The sequence below is a fragment of the Nannobrachium achirus genome (genome assembly GCF_963921795.1).
Source record: "Nannobrachium achirus genome assembly, chromosome: 23".
Taxonomy (NCBI): Eukaryota; Metazoa; Chordata; class Actinopteri; order Myctophiformes; family Myctophidae; genus Nannobrachium; species Nannobrachium achirus.
The window spans coordinates 11,016,914-11,034,571 of record NC_137830.1 but is presented as its reverse complement, the minus strand read 5'-3'; the positions used below and the strand labels follow the sequence as shown (position 1 = coordinate 11,034,571).

The following is a 17,658-nucleotide window of genomic DNA, read 5'->3' as shown; positions in this document are numbered from 1 at the left end:
CGGAGCAGGAGACGTAGACCAGATTTTTTCGTGCAGGGAATACGTTTGCAGGAACACCGCACTGTGAAAAAAATACAGCTTCCGGTGAAATTCTCACGGCGGAAGTTGAACGCCTTCTGCCTTCTATTGTCACCAGGCTTTTCTCTTCGGAGATGAGTAGCCTGGCTACGCGAGGCTAGGAGGAAAGTGGGACTGAGTTACTAGGGCCCAAGGTGGATGGGGCCTTAATTATTTTATACTTTAGCTATTGAAAAATAGCAGATCTATAAGCTCACAGCACGGCACTCGGTGCTGCACTGTGAGTTTTTCAATAGTTAAAGCACAATTCTGGGCCCTGTACCCAGAATTTGGTGCGACACCCCTGTCTAGAGGTACCCCGGCCCCAGGGGCCCTTGAGGGCGTTCCATTACACTCTCAATTTAGATACAGACAGGGCCCAGGCAACCAAATAAATGGTAAATGGTAAATGGTGCATTTATATAGCGCTTTTAATCCAAAGCGCTTTACATAGATTGTGCATTACATTCACCCATTCACACACACATTCATACACCGGTGGCGGAGGAAGCCATGCAAGGCACCAACCTACTCACCGGAGGCAATTAGGGGTTCAGAGTCTTGCCCAAGGACCCTTCGACATTAACTCAGGGGGAGCCCGGATTCGAACTGGGAACCCTTCGGGATTTATACCCTTCGTGCTCTAATACCAGTTTCTCTACCCCTGAGCTATGCCGCCCCCAGATGTGGGTCAAATGTGGGTCCATGGCCACTCTAATGCATAAAACAGAGGCTCTTGAATAGTTGAGAAAATGGCACATCTTGTCCACGTATCTCTGTCTGTCTGTACGTCACGCCTGACACTGTGGTTCACCTGACACATCACTGTGACATCAGAGGTGACATCACTGTCAGATACTCAGAGCAGAGATCTCCATATATGGTCATAAACAGGTGACATCACAGTGGTGTAGCTGGTTCAGACAGGGATCTCCATGTATGGGCATAAATAATGTTGTGATGTCATTAAGCCCATATATCTAACAGGACTTCATATGGGAATGACCATATGGAGGAAGGCAGCCCATATCTGTGTGGATGGTTAATTCAGACAGGGATCTCCATGTATGGGCATGAAAGGGATTGTATGTATGATGTCACATGTGATAGACGTCATAGGATTTTCACATAACGAATAACTGAGTAGGCCCTAAGCATGTTTGGGGTCTCACAGCATATGGGTAACTGGTCCGATATACATCACTGGACAGACAGCCAAGACATGGCCCTTTAGGGCGAGGTTGAATGTCGCCCTGAGGCGTCTTACTTTTACTTTTACTCCACTACAATTATTTGAAAACTTTAGTTAGTCGTACTACTAGTTACTTTTAGATTTGATTATTAGTACCATTGACTAAATTAACCACTTCAGCCCTATGTACATTTTGGCCAATTGAAATGATCTGCAACTACACAGACACGCTCACAATGCGTCGCGATGCAAGGCATTGTGAGCTTGTAGATCTGCTATTTCAAAATTATGTTTGTAGCCTACTTTGCATTTTGAGTATGTCTAAATTGCACCATTGATACTTTATAAGTAAAACATGTGAGTAGCCTACTTTTTCCCACCACTGCACTGCTGCTGGCTGAGACTGCTCACAGCTCTCTGTTTGTTTCCTAGAGGTGGGTGGCCTATAGTGTGTGTAATGTGACACCCATAGAAGGGTGACACCACCACAGGACAGGTGACGCCTGGGCTGGGCGCCTGGGCGTCAGGCAGGCAGCCGAGGCAGGCCACGCCCTCGATCTCTCTGTGCGTTTTCAACTGACGTCCCGTTCTGTCGATACTACACCTGGCTGGATGTCGACACCAATAACAAAACTATAGGGTAGTTTTTTGAACTGAAGCCGGCGTGGTGGGAGTCGCTTGATTCTCCCTACAACCTTTATGAAGAATCCATGCTGCTGCACGCTATGAGTGTGGAGGGACTGAGGATCATGGACGATCAGGTGTTCTTCAAGTCGGTGCTGCCCGTGCATGAGGAGCAGTGCGTGGAGGACACCAGCCTGGCTCTGCCCCGGGAGGAACACCTGATCTGCCCCCGGTCAGGCGTTCATTCAAACGGCCGCAGCAGCCTGCGCGTCCAGCAGCAGGTCCAGCTCACACTGGCCCGCCGGCAGGGCAAGAGATCCCAGTCCAACGGTAATAATATAATAGTTACTTATATACTTGTAGCTCCTTTGAGTCCTTTCGGCTTTCGGAAACTCTCCCTCCGTTCTGAAACATGACGGTCCTATCTATCTCACGGCCGTCATGGATCCACCTCAACTCGGCGTTGAGCAGCCTAGCCAATTTGCCACTTACGTCTACACAAACGTTCAGATTTCAAAAGTAAAGTGTTTACTGAATGCTCACGGATGTCAAAACATATTACGCGCAAGCAGAATTACCCTGATATTCCGTATTATTTTAATAAGAAGCGTTTTAATCTGATCGGTCGCCGTTTTGTACGGAAAGTTTTAATGTATCAGGGCGCAGTACACCTCACGACCGCTGGGGGTCACACTGAGAAAGACCAGAGAAAATTGCCGCTGATCGGATTAAAATGTTTTTAATTACACAATACGGAGGTTACGGGTAATTCCGATTGAGCGTACCATATTGTGACACCCGTGAGCCTTCAGTAAGCAATGGATTTCTGATTTTTGTGGTTTATGTAGATGTACGCGGCAACTTATCTATACTGCTCAACACCAGGTTAAAGTGGACCCATGACTGTCATTTTATGACAGTTATGTTGGGTTACGATCGGAGGAGGAAAGTGGTGTTTTTCATAACATAACGCCAGACAAAACATGTTGAAAAAGCAGATAAGTGTCGCCCTGGCCTCAAGTGACATTTCTCGAATGGACTTAGGACCTGCTTTATCATAATATGGCCACTGTTAGTAGGCTACTGTGTATTTTGTAGGCTACACTGTAACTTAAGTAAGTTACTTATCTACTGGTGGATAGCCTTAAAAAAATGCAACATACAGTAGCCTATCTACGATCTGAGTTATACTTCATCGTCTGACGGCGTTGGCATGGCTCGCCGAAAATAGCCGATATCTCGCACGCATTCGTGTGAATAGAAATACAGAGAGACCCTCTCCTGGAGTGGAATGCGGGTCAGGCTGATCTCTGGTGTCTGGTCCTACAGGTTTTAGTAGGCTATCAGTGTTGGATAAAAGTACTATCACTACTACTACTACACTATTTTGTTTTGTAATTTATGTAATTTCTTAGATTATTTATACATTTATTTATTAATGCATAGAAAAATTACATAGCGAAATCATTGCTTTTTTCATGAAATCTCTGCTTTTTGGGGAATGTTTTTACCCATTTGTGGGTCGGGACCCACAAATGGGTCCCGACCCACTGTTTGGGAACCAGTGGTCTACAGCAGTGGTTCTCAACCTTTTAAGGCTGTGACCCCCAAAATAATCTTATTTTAACTAATCTTATTTTAACTGGGGGACCCCCCCTCCACCCTGATGAGCACTAGAGTTGAGGCATTACATTTTGTATTACACGGTTTTATTGTGAAAATAGCAGATCTGCATGCTCACAATGTCTCGTGCGAGCCGTTGTGAGCATGTAGATCTGCTATTTTCACAATTTCTGTCTCTAATATTTAACAATTTGGCCAATGTTTAATTTGTCATTTTAGAGGTATTAAAAAGTCACTTTAGAAATGTGCATATATGCCCTCTATATACACTTAAACTTTATGCTCGTTTGTTTACTGTTGAGAGAGAAAACAATGTTGCACATTAAGTTAATAATCTGGGGTCCCAAAATAAATTCTGGACCCCCAACCACAGGTTGAGAACCACTGCTCTAGCACTAAACAATAGGTTGTGTGGTGGTCAAACGTTAGGCTATATCCTATACACTGGTTTGTCAGGTTCTCTTGTTGTTAGTTCTGGTTCTGTTGCAGGGAGTTCAGTGGTAACAGTATACACTGGGAATAGACTGCTGTCCAAACCATGAAAAGGTCGCGATGAGCCCAAAGGGCTTGGACGCTTTATATCTCCCTCGCATAATGACAATAGAGTGTGTTCATGTGTGTGTGTTACATACACGATGACTATACTTCACCGTCATTGTCGCTACCCGCTTTGAATACACCAAAGCATGCAGTGTGAACGTCATGCTCTTACAACTGAGCTCATCATAACCTTTTATTTAACCCATTTAGGCCTAAAATTATTGAATGCTTTAACTATTGAAAAATAGCAGATCTACAAGCTCACAGCGCGGCACCGAGTGCACCTGTGTCAGCTATCTGGCCAGCCATCGTCAAAGAAAAGGTCCTTTTCACTTAACTGGAGCTCAGTTAGTCTGTTCTTGAGAGACTACTATGTCAGTGGTTTTCATGTGAAGGACCCCCAAAATAATATGAATTTGGCCACGGACCCCCATCTCAAAATATTTAGTTCCACGGACCACCCAGAAGCAAAATTTGAAAAACGTTTGCTTTAAAAATACATATATTCAAAGATTTGCACACATTTTCACGACTTTTTCAAAAAATAGCAGATCTACAAGCTCGCAGCGTGGCACTCGGTGCCACGCTGTGAGCTTGTAGATCTGCTATTTTTCAATAGTTAAAGCATTCAATAATTCTAGGCCTAAATGGGGATTCTGATTACAATTGAGGGGTAGCAGTGGCTCAGAGGGTAGAGTTGCCGCCTTAGAACACGGAGGGTTCCCGAAGGGTTCCCAGTTCGATCCCGGGCTCCTCCAGATAGTGTGGAAGAGTCCTTGAGCAAGACTCTGAGCCCCTAGTTGCTCCTGGTGAGCAGGTTGGTGCCTTGCATGGTTTCCTCTGCCGTTGGTGTGAGAATGTGTGTGTGAATGGGTGAATGTAATGCACAATCTCTGTAAAGTGCCTTGGATAAATGTGCTAAATGCATCATTTACTATTTATTTGAGGGCCAAGCCCTCATTTTCAATGTACAGTAGCCGAGATACAACACAATAATCAACAGGAATATACTATCATATACAGATATGAATCAGAAGACAGAATACATAGAAAACTAAACAAATATTCAAGGAACTGATACAGATATTAACAAACATGTATTAAAGCAGTTACAATCTAGAACAAAATAATTGCCCTGAGTTGACTCAAGGAAGGCAGAGATCAGATCCATAAGGACCTCTGGAGCATATTAAATGTACAGTAATTAAATTGCATCAATGTCTTTCAGGGAGCATCCATTTACAGAAAAGCTCATTTCAGAGCCCAGATGCCAGAAATGGAGCTTTGCCGAACATGAAGGTAAGACACACACGCGCGCTCGCTCGCATGCACGCACGCACACAAAAATACAGTGATATCCATAATGTCAACATTATTATCAGTACCATAGCCACACCCTACAGTGTTAATGAGGGATATAATGCTCTGATGACGGTACGATACATTATCCGTTCAGGATGTCTGAAGTCAGACTGCACTGACCTTTGGACACTCCGCACTATTAAGTTGTGTTAGTAGTTTTTTGAGTATTTTGCTTGTGTTTGACATGATGGTGAGGTACTTGTTGCACTAGCATCGACTGTTATGGTCACTTTGATTTGGGCACTGTATTGTATTGATAGTTGTGCTTAAAGGACCTACACCATGAATTTTCACTTTTTCTATTTTAAAACCTTTTTTTGGGGTCCCACTGGCACCTTCTATCCTCACAAAGTCCTATTTCTGTACATTGTGTCTTTCTCTGGTTTTGGGAAGACAGAGATGAAAAGCTTTCCACGGGTTCTCAGAACAGTGCTGTTCTGAGAGTTGACGCATGTGACGTCACACGCGTTTCCCGTTTTTTGTTCAGAGTAAAAAAAAAAAAATTTTTTTCAACATTTTGTTTTTCAAAAAAAAATTTTTTCAGAACTTTTTTTTCAAAAAAAAATTTTTTTTTTCAATTTTTTTTTCAAAAACTGTCAAAAAGTCAAAAAAAAATTCAAAAACATTTTTTTTTCAAAATTTTTTTTTTCAAAACTTTTTTTTTCAAAAACTTTTTTTCAAAAAACGTCTTTTTTTCAAAAAACTTCTTTTTTTTCTGGAAAAACCCCACTAGATGCGCCCCTGAGCAAACAGAGGCCGTTTTGGTATTGCAGCTGGAGAGCCTCATTATAGTAGAGCTAGAACAAACAAAAAGAATGGTCAGAGTGTTTGTTGAGGGTTAAAACCTGTCTAAGACTCAATTTTGAGCATATATTTATACAAAAAATATAGTTTTAAAAGCATGGTGTAGGCCCTTTAAAGGGCAAGTTCACCTCTGGGACAATGTTGCAGCATGATGCATCATATGATGCAAAATGCTTCATCATTCATGCTGAAATACTAAAATATCTCAAAACACAGATTGAACACAAAAAAGAACTCAGGATTCTGTTGATCGTGTCCCAAACAACAATAAAATAAGATCAGGTTGTCCCAGAGGTGAACTTGCCCTTTCAGGACACTTTATGTATATATATTATTCGTTCCCTTTCTTGATGTACCTTGTTCTTTACTGTTCTCTGTTCTTGTTATTCTTTTATCTTTTTCATACTTCTCTGTATCTTTGTAAATAATCTTATACTGCTGTGCTGCCTCTGGGCGACTGATTTTCCCCCTTGGGATAATAAAGTTATCTATCTATCTAGAGTCCGTCTGCCACCGGCGGGGCGTGACATTAAGGCTTGTCCTGTTGTCCGGGACAAGTAATAAATCCTTCCGGACAAGTTCATTAAAAATGTACTTTGTCAGTTGGACAAGTGGCTCTTGGTTTAACTTGTTCTGTGACGCTTCTAAAGCTTATGTTTCTTTATACTGTAAGTGGTTCTCAACATGTCAAGGACCCCTATAATTATATGTATTTGACCGCGGACCCCCTTCTCAAAATATTTTGTTCCAGGGACCCCCCCAGAAGCAAAGATTAGAGTTAAAAATGTTCGCTTTAAAATAATATATATATTCAAAGATTTGCACAAATGTAAAAAAAAATAAAATCTAAAATCGCAGATCTTCAAGCTCATAGCCGCGCTATGAGCTTGTATATCTGCTATTTTTGAATAGCTAAAGTATAAAAAAATATGGTTAAAGTGGTTAGGTGACACAGATGAGTTGAGAACACTCATTTGAATGTTGCATGCCATCCTGGTGATTTGAATGCAGCCACTATTGGGAGTGTTTTACACTGAGCCCTGAAGGCAAGAAAGGTTTTTGCATAAACAATGAATCATTTTAAGCAAACAAGATCTGATATAGATGATGTGTGCCAACATTGGTTGGTGGCTGGTGCTGTTACTGGTGGCAATGTGAGGGCTGGGGCGGTATGGATTTTTAGTTATTGCGGTAGTAAGTCACTGTTTACCGACGGTATGGCGGTATTGCGGTATCTCTCAAAAATGTTGTTTTGAATGAAAAAAAGAAAATACATTTAAATACTTTTTGTTCAAAGTTTCTTTTATTGCTATTTTCACAACACATATTTAATCAAAAGCATGCAAAACAGGTATACATATTTTACACCTCCCACCCCAAATTTAAATACAATTTATAAAATTAAATACAAATTATAATTGATTTTATTAAATAGAAAACCATAGTATGGAAATCTGGGATATTTTAAAATAAAGACAAATAGAATAAAGATATAATCATGGATGTAATTGAGTATACTGTTCCTTCATCAACTCATTTATCTGACGTAGAAGCATTTATTGTTTAGTTTTTATTGGTCACATTTTGACCATACAAATGAGATTAAAAGGTGTATAAACAACATGAACCTGTAAAAACGTAAAAGGATGGTGCTGTCATAGGACTAGAAGGGACATCAGCACCAGGTCCAGCAGGAGATTGATTCTGGTATTGTCAGCTGACTGACTTTACAGTTGGATATACATATTCACATTGCAGTTGCATTTATTTTCGGTGGTGGAAAAGTGTCAATACTGCAATGTAGAAACACTGTTACATGTGAAAGACAGGTAATCAAAATGTCTGCCTTGAAAGTGGTTAAATATCAGGACACTTCAGCTGCCTATTTGCTGATACTGATGGCGTCAAAAAGTCAAACAACATCCCATATATATATCGGCTAAACCGATAATCTAATAATCTAATAATATTGTCCGGTTATATTAGTTATTGTGTGTATTATTTTACTTTGATTGATTGAATATTTTATTAGAAGTTTGCATAGGAAAAGGTACAGGACAGTACAGTTCACTGATACAAGGTATAATAGGTAATAGGAAGGATAAAGACCAAGAAAGCTTTTTTCCCTTTGTACTCATACAAATTCAGTGTACTTATACAGCAGGGGTCTTCAACGTTTTCAGGCCAAGGACCCCTTAGGGAGAGAGAGATGAAGCAGGGACCCCCACAACCTTTTCATAGATTCCATATAGTTTCATCGTTTGACAGCACAATCGTCAGTGTATTTTGGAATCATGTCAATTTATTTGTGTTTTTTTAACCACTTGAGCCGTCAATACTTAAACGTGACCTTTCGCTCTACTTAGTCTGCTCTTTGTCACCTCTACACCAAACCTCTTTGCCGGTAGATCTGCTATTTTTGGCTAAAGTTCTCAGAATATGGACGCTAGGGTTCAATGGGTTAATATAAAAAAGGAGGAAAAAAAAGTTTCTATCACACAAAGATTTGGAGGACCCCTTGTAGTAACTCTGAGGACCCCCTAGGGGTCCCGGACCCCTTGTTGAAGACCCCTATTATACAGTATACACTGCTCTCCACAGGTGCATTTCTCCTCTGGCTCTCAGACCCAGGTGAACGGAGGTGTGATCTTCAGCAGCAGCGAGCGCTCTCTCTCCAGCGGCCACCTCCTGCGGAGACCCTCCCGGAGGGTGGAGGTGTCTCCCAGCCCCAGCCCCGAGCTCCCGCGCGCCAACATGTGGCGCTTCGCCACCCACACCCTCCCCGGTCCCGCCCTGCCCAGGAGGACTGGGCAGGGCACCGCCGCCGTCGCTCCGGAGCGCTCGTACGGCTCGCCCGCCGACCCCCGCCGTCGCTACGCCTTCTCGGAGGTGCCGCGCGGCTCGCGGCTGCCCGCCTCCACCTACGACGCCCTCAACCTCACCAGCACGCCGGTGCGCGGCGGGTACGACGGGGCCGCCCGCGCCGCCCTCCACCACGGCCAGTACGACCAGTCGTTCAGTCAGACACTGGGCTCTCACCGAGGTTAGTGTTGTTTTTTTGGATTGTCCGTTGTTTTCAGTTTCTGTTTAGTTTTGATTGGTTTTTAACCCATCTAGGACTGAGGCCAATTCTAAAAAATGCATTCTAAGTTCTGATGGTAGTTTTCTGAAAAACATGATCAAATATTTATTAAGAAAATACAAAAAAATTATGTTCCTACAGTATAATGTACATAGCAACAACTATCCCAAAAGGGATTCTTGTCTTGAAAGGTAGAAACCCCCAAAAGATAGATAAAACCCAAGATTCTACAAAATGTCTTCCAAATCCTTCTAAGGTTTTTGAAAAAAACGTATATTTCTATGTCAGCGGTACTCAAATCTTATTTGAAAGCACCAAATAAAGTATAGCTTTACAGAGCAAAAATTTACACATGATTAACAATAAAGTAAAAACATTAAACAACATTAAAAACATTTAAAACTTCAATAAGGATTAAAGGTCCCAGCAAACTGCTGCGTTTTTCGGGCCAAATATCGGATTGAATTTCGGAGAGCGTAAATAAATAAATCAACATCACATTATGTCAATCACGTTTGCACTGTTTCGTATTTATTTTCGGACCAGGGTTGATTTTAACCAATTTTCGCAACTGTTGCAACTGGGTTCTTTGCTCTCTCTCTCCTTGGCCTGAAAAATGCTTTCAAGGATTTCGGATTTCCAAAACGCAACGAAAAAACGCAGTGCAGTGTGCAACCAGCTTAAGGCCATAATCATAAACAAAACATTTTGGTTTATGTTCTGGTTCTTCTCACCTAGGGATGGGACCATTAGCGATATTGCGATAAAAAACACTCATGATAATCGTATCGTGGAGACTTAATTTATCGTGACGTTTTCCTCCGTCATGCAGTGGGATCAATCCACCTTTTATTTGCTGAGCTGCATATCCGGTACCACTTAAACCCTCTAGAATTGGTAAAAGGTACCTAATATACGTACTTGATACACTCTTTTTTCACTCTATCAAATCTCTTTGCCAAAAATATCTACAAGCATTGACGCGTTGCGACGCATTGTGAGCTTGTAGATCTGCTATTTTTTTGGCAAATGTCCTGCCCCAGGATAATGTTTTTTTATTATCGCGATAATATCGTAAATCACGATTTATTTTGTCACAATAATCGTGATATAACATTTTCATATCGTCCCATCCCTACTCTCTCCCAGTGTTCTCAGACGGCACACTGCAGCACGGCGGCAGCCCCGACGGCTCGCCGCCGGCCCGCCGCCACCACGCCGCTGCCACGGCCGCCGCCATCAGGAGGGCGTCGTCGACCAGCGTGAGGAGACAGGCGGCGGCGTACGGGACGGGCCCGGGGGGCAGCGGGGGCCAGCGGGACGAGGCCCTGGCCTGGCTGGCCCAGATGAGGAGCCAGACGGGTGATGGGCAGGGGCCACGGTCCTACCACGGTTCTGTGGTCAGCATGGAGGTGGACATGAGCGCCAGGATGATGGAGGACCAGCAGGTCCACAGCCAGGAGGCTACGCTACTGTAAGATAAACCATGATCCCAAACTTTTTTGTCTCAGGGCACCCCATAAATATTGTTTTTAATCCGAGGCATCCCTACATTATAATTTTCACTCCCAGCACCTTATATATACTGTATAGCATATCGTTGTTGTCGGGTGGAAACCTTGTATGTTCAAAACCGTTGGTTTTGTATTTATCATCTATAAAAACAGCCAATCTACAAGCACTGTGCTTGCGCTACCAAAAGACGTACACATTTGAAACATGGAGATACAAGGTTTCTGCCCGACAGTGACGAATTTTAGTGATTAGTTGCGAGAACATTTTTAAGATAATAGCCATTTTGGTTATGCAGGATCCTGTCCACATCCCACCATTGAGATGCAGAGTGAGTAGACACAAATTGGTACCATCTTATGGCGGTACTACTTTTACCATCTGGAATTGCTCGGGCAGACTCGATGTAAGGGGCGGGCCATTTTTTCAAATTCTTTAGCAGGTGATTGGATGGGGCCGTCTCTATCACAGTCTGGGAGTGCCAACTCCAACCACTCATATTGGCCTGTCTGCATGACGTTACACCCAGGAGGCCTCCTGGGTTTCCATGTGGTCTGCAATCAGACTCTATTGGCTCAGAGCCTCTCAGAGCCCGCCCGTAGCTGCCGCTGATTGGTCCGGTCTGGGACTTTACAAGTGATATCAACTCTCCCCGAGCAGTCTCAGATGGTAAAGTAGGGCGGTACGCACTGCTGCCACCATCTGGCGGAGTCAGGTTACATAGACCAGGGGTTCCCAAACGTTTTTGTCTCAGGGCACCCCATAAATATTCTTTTAATCTGAAGCACCCCTACATTATGTGTGCTTGTAGCAGATCTGCTTGTAGATCGGCTGTTTTCACTAGTTTTGTGCGACAGTCTTGTATGATGAAGCAGGGCTTTGCTTTAGCAAAAGACGTACACATTTGAAACTTGGAGATACAAGGTTTCTGCCCGACAGTGACGATATTTTAGTGATTGTGTTGCGAGGAAAACGCTGAGATAATAGCCATTTTGGTTAGAACTGACTGAAAACACATAGACACAGACACATACAAAACAGAAAAAGTACAAAACTATGGCACCACCTCTTGAAAGTGTTTCGTCAAGTATTCCACACTCATCCTCTCTCTCCTCTCCTCTGTCCCCTGGTGTCCTGGCAGGAGGTCGGAGGTCAAAGCTCCTGAGTTGACCTTAGAGCGGGCGGTGAACCTGCTGACGGCGGAGGACGAGGACGTTCTGGTGTCTGCAGCCAGCTTCATCCAGAAACAGTGTTTCAACAGCGCAGAGGCCAAGAAGATGGTGAGCTACAGTAAACCATTGTTTCTCAAACCTTTTCAGGCCGCGACCCCCAAAATAATCATAATATGAGAACAGCTGGAAGAGAACAGAACCCCCCCCCCCTCCCCCCCCCCCCCGACGAGCTCTTTAAATGGTAAGAGTTGAGGCATTACATTTTGTATAACACGGTTCTATTGTGAAAATAGCAGATCCACATGCTCGTTGTGAACTGGCATCCATGACTCTCAAGAGTTAAGAAAATGTCATACCCACCAACAAAAATTCACTCATTCACTGCCTAATAGTCACAGAATATGTATCTTCTGTACCAGTAAGACTCCCTAATCGGGAGATAAGCGACCGTCAGGTTGCATACACAAACTTTACAAGGCAATGGTAGCCAATCAGGAGGGAATATGGGAAATGGGACAGATCCATGTTGATGACATGCCTTTAGAGATACTGTGTACCGCTTTGTGTGATTTTAGGCCAGGTTGGCTGAGGGGAGAGTATTACAGCTTAGGCAATTGGCTCAGCGTGGGAAATGGGTTACAAAATCGTGGGATTAAATAGAAAAAAATCACACCCAGCTTGAAGTGAGCGGTGCTATTTATGAGTCAATTTCATTAAGCGTCCCGCGAAGCTTTGCCAATGTGCGATGGAGCGGTTAACGGAAGCAGACGAGGGATGAAATCTTGCGATCAATGTGATCGATCACTGTGTTCATGTTAATGCAATAGTGTTACACTTAAAACTACAGACTTCTGCCGTGGTCTGAAGATTCACCTCTTCAGGGTTAAACATGCAATTTCGCCATTGCTACCATGCCTACTACATTTTTTTTTCTCCAAAAACTGGAAATTCTCGGGATTATCGGGCCTGGCGTAGAGGGACATTAGCATAGTCTCTGGTCTATCTGGGGTAGCAGTAAATGAGTTAAGAGCGTCTGCTAAATGCTTAAATTGTAAACTGTCCTCTCCTCTTCAGTGCTTCTACACACTGTTGACCTAAAGTCACTCACATGTAGAATGTTGAACAGACCAACTGCACCACAGATCAATGTTTTACTGCACTGACACCAGAAGATCGCTATGCCCGATTGGTCCTTGAAACCTACAGATGAACTCACACAAGTGTAATGTTTGACAGAGCTGCTTTAAGGGCTTTGCACACAGGCCCGTTGCGTTTTTTTTCCGTTTGGTGCATGATTAAAACGCATTGGATTTGGTGTGCAATGCTGTGCGGAATCCTCACTGCGTATCCGAAAAGGAGTCATAAAAGGAGTGATGAGTTTTTACCGCATGCAAAAAGACACACAAATCAAACTGGGTTCTATCTGGAAAAAACGCACAGCCGCATCCCCTTGTCGCACGGCAAATTCGGAGCAGGTGTGCATAAAAAAAATGAAATTGTCAGTTTTTTCTGTGCAAAAAAACTTGCCTGTCTACAAGGCCCTTTATTCAGTGTTTCGGCAGACAGTTCCTCATCTATCTCTACCACTATTTATTTTCAATTGTCAAACATTTCTTTTTTAATCGCATGGATCCCGAAACCGGCTCGGCTCATTTCAGGGGTTTTCAACTGGTGGTTCTTGGACCACTGGTGGTCCGTGAAGGTAGTGCATGTGGTCCCTGACTATGCATTTAGTAATGTGGGAAAGTGAAGACTAGTTGAGAAACTGTGCAATAAAGGCGACCTGGTGATGATGACGCGTCGATGTTGTCAGTTACTGGGAAGTCAGATGTGAAGAAATTCCACAGAAAAAGGAGAATCTCAAGAAGGGAAAGTGACTGGTTGAGTCATAACTATTAGGAAATGTTGCAGCCATACAGTATACTTGCATTCTTCTGCTCATAAGTTACAGTTCAGTGTAATATAGAAGTTTAAGAGAACGTAATGAGGGGTAACTGTGCGATAGGAATGTGGTCTCAAACTTTTTGGAGCTCTGGACACAAGCATATTTCAGTTAAATAATGACTGTTAAGGGCATGATTTAAATCGTTGCACGTTGTATTGTATCGTACAACAAATGAAATCAAGACCTTAAAGGGGCACTCCACCACTTTTCAACCTATGTTTATATAATTGGTCCTCACTCAAAAATAGCTTTTTGTTTTCTTTTTGTTTTTTTTTCTCAGAGGAGGGCTGTGGGCAGGTCAGAAACCCATCATCTTGTGACATCATCGATTGCCAATCCAGCTTATAGAAACTGCAGTCTTTCTATTCCTGAAAAGTTGCAATTTTAAAGTGGAAGCCATTGTTCTCGCGATAATAAAAATCAAAATATTTTTTTCAAAGATATTGAATCATTTTTTATTTTTTTTGGAAAATGATGATGTCACAAGACGATGGATTCTGAACTTCCCACAGCTCTCCTAAGAGACTTGGACTGAGTTGAAATAAAATTGTGATATTTTATCATGAACATTAGTGAGGACCTATTATATGAAGACAGGTTGAAAAGTGGTGAACTACTCCTTTAACAGTTATTTATTTAATCTCAAGCTTTTCACCCTCACACCACACCTGTATCTCCTCCCAACACACCAGTGGTCCCCTGGTTGATTCTCAGTCAGGTTGGTGGTCCCCGGTTCATAATCAATTGAAAACCCCACTGACACACCTTTTTACACCCTCAGAGTTAAACTTGTACTAACATATATACCATAATATTCTCTTTAGGCAAATCAGATATGATTGAGAGTATGATATTCTTTCCAGTTTGAACTATTCCTTTTGAAGCCAGGTTCATACAGTAGTAACTAACTAGCTTCAATGGCACCGGGCCAATTGGGCCATGTAATAGAATTAATCGAGTTCTTCTGGAATATATACTGTAACTTTCAGTCATGACGCTCAAATGGAGTTGAAGAGTCAGGCTTAACGCATTTAGTCTTGGAACGAATCTGTGTCGCTTTAGACTTGAACCACTTTAACCATTATTTTATGCTTTAACTATTGAAAAATAGCAGATATATGTGCTATTTTTGCGATATACATTTGTACAAGTATTTGAATGTGTTTGACCCGGTTCTATAAATGTCTTCTAAATCCTCCTAAGGTTTTTGAAAAACGCATGTTTCTATGTCAGTGGTTCTCGAACCTTTTCATGTCAAGGACCCCTAGAATTACATGTATTTGGTCGCGGACCCCCATCTCAAAATATGTTGTTCCAGGGACCCCTGCCAAAGAAGCAAAGATTTGAGTTAAAAGTGTTCGATTTAATAGAATATATATATTCATAGATTTGCACAAATTCTGATGATTTTTCAAAAATAGCAGATCTACTAGCTCATAGCGCGGCACTCTGTGCCGCGCTATGAGCTTGTATATCTGCTATTTTTGAATTGCCAAAGTATATAAAATAATGGTGAAAGTGGTCACCTGACACAGATGTGTTCCCGTTCTTAATGACTTAAAGAATGATTGGAGACCAAGCCTGTGTCAAGGTCAATAAGAAATTCATCATGATATTCATGAGAGCTGGGTGTCTTGTCAAGGAGTGTAATATTCCTTAGAGGTGTGTCTCTCTCTTTAGGGTGAAATCCTGTAATCCACTGGCAATCATCAGTCTTTTTATTACTTTGAAGCCGCATTCGTGACATTTTATGACCTTTTATGGCTTAACTTCCTTTCTCTCAATCTGTTTCATCTCATTTTGTGTCTCTTTTCCTCCATCACCCACTCTCTCTCTTTCTATCTCTGTCGGTCTGTCTCTTTCTCTTTCTCCCTCTTTTCTCTTTCTGTCTCCATCATTTTCTCTCCTCACCTCTAAAATGACAAATTAAACTTTGGCCAAATTGTCAAATATTAGAGGCGTTGCGAGGCATTGAGAGGCGTTGTGATCATGTAGATCTGCTATTTTCACAATAGAATCGTGTTATACAAAATGTAATGCCTCAACTCTTAGTGCTCGTCAGGGTCGTGGTGGTGTGTGGGGGGGGGGGGGGGTCCCCAGTTAAAATATGATTATTTTGGGGGTTGCGGCCTGAAATGGTTGAGAACCCCTGTATTAGTTGAAATGTACAGTGATGAGCGACCCCCCGCCGGGCCCTAATGCGAGGTTTTTACCACAGCCCCCCCCCCCCCCCCCCCTTAAACACCTTTTTACACCCTCAGAGTTAAACTTGTACTAACATATATACCATAACATTCTCTTTAGACAAATCAGATATGATTGAGAGTATGATATTCTTTCCAGTTTGAACTATTCCTTTTGAAGCCAGGTTCATACAGTAGTAACTAACTAGCTTCAATGGCACCGAGCCAATTCAGGCTTTTGCAAATCCCGCCCCATTCTGCCCTGTTACTATGGTGGGACATTAACCCTGGGCAGATTGTTTTTATAGTGGCAGTGAATGGGATTTTTTTTTCTTTCATAGCCTCATTATTGCAATTTAAAGTACCAAAGGAAAAACATCTAGGTGATATTAATAAAAAGGGAAGACAAAGGTACAGTAGTTACATTGCAAAACAGGTGGTTTCCCCGAAAATATATGTTTTAATTTGTTTAATCCCAGTGGGACAGAATCACTATTGCAGATTCTTTTATAGTGGAAGTGGATGGGATTTATTTTTCCTTCATAGCCTTTACAGCTATATAAAGTACCAAAAAAAACACATCTACGTGATATTAATAAAAAGGGAAGAAAAAGGTACAGTAATTACATAGCAAAACAGTAATTTCCCCCCGAAAATATATGTTTTAATTAGTTTAATCCTCTGGATCAGAGAGAGAATAGAAATAGAAGGAGAAAGCGCATTGCATCTTGGGTAGGAAGAGGAGAACTATAATCTGTTCTCCTCACATAATAGGCTGGCTTTTCGTAATTCTGCCCATTTAAAATATATGTACCCAATCGTAACAAGTTAGACCATTGATAAGGTCCATGTGAACTAGTCTGTTGAAGCTTATTCATTACAATGATCGCAAACGCTATGGTCGCGAGCGGCCTGGCCGTGCTCCGCAGTGCGGACAGCCGGTGAAAGACGGCTGCCACTTTCTCCGACTGCAGAACTCCACCCCCGCTTGCAAAAAGTGAATGTATTTTTCTGGTTGGCCAGTCAGGGAGTCTCAGGGACCAATCAGAAGGCTGACAAACGGTGAATTGGGCCATGTAATAGAATTAATCGAGTTCTTCTGGAATATATACTGTAACTTTCAGTCATGATGCTCAAATGGAGTTGAAGAGTCAGGCTTAACGCATTTAGTCTTGTAACGCATCTGTGTCGCTTTAGACTTGAACCGCTTTAACCATTATTTTATGCTTTAACTATTGAAAAATTGCAGATATATGTGCTATTGACAGCACAATCATCAGTGTATTTTGGATTCATGTCAATTTGTGTTTAAGATATTTAACCACTTGAACCATCATTACCTAATAAACTTGTTCCTTTCCCCTCTAAAACAAACCTCTTTGCCGAAAATAGCCGATCTACAAGCTCACGAGCTTAGATCTGCTATTTTTGGCTACAGTTCTCATAATATGGACACTAGGGTTCAAGTGGTTAATATAAAAAGGATTGGAAGATTTGGAGGACCCCCTGTAGTAACTTTGTCTGAGGACCCCCTGTTGAAGACCCCTGGTATAAAATGCTAT

At 42.2% G+C, this 17,658-nt stretch overlaps 1 protein-coding gene across 1 annotated transcript in view; it reads left to right on the top strand.

The window, feature by feature from the left end:
- Positions 1–1,959: 1,959 nt before the first annotated feature.
- The window catches only part of LOC308308754 (plakophilin-2-like), a gene marked incomplete at its 5' end in the record, with an annotated part of 36,047 nt that continues 20,348 nt past the window's right edge, over positions 1,960–17,658 (top strand). The window contains 5 exons of the mRNA XM_080754208.1: positions 1,960–2,203; positions 3,986–3,996; positions 8,828–9,245; positions 10,434–10,758; positions 11,938–12,076. Of these exons, the coding sequence (XP_080610334.1) occupies positions 1,960–2,203; positions 3,986–3,996; positions 8,828–9,245; positions 10,434–10,758; positions 11,938–12,076 (1,137 nt within the window). The remainder of the gene's footprint in view (positions 2,204–3,985; positions 3,997–8,827; positions 9,246–10,433; positions 10,759–11,937; positions 12,077–17,658) is intronic.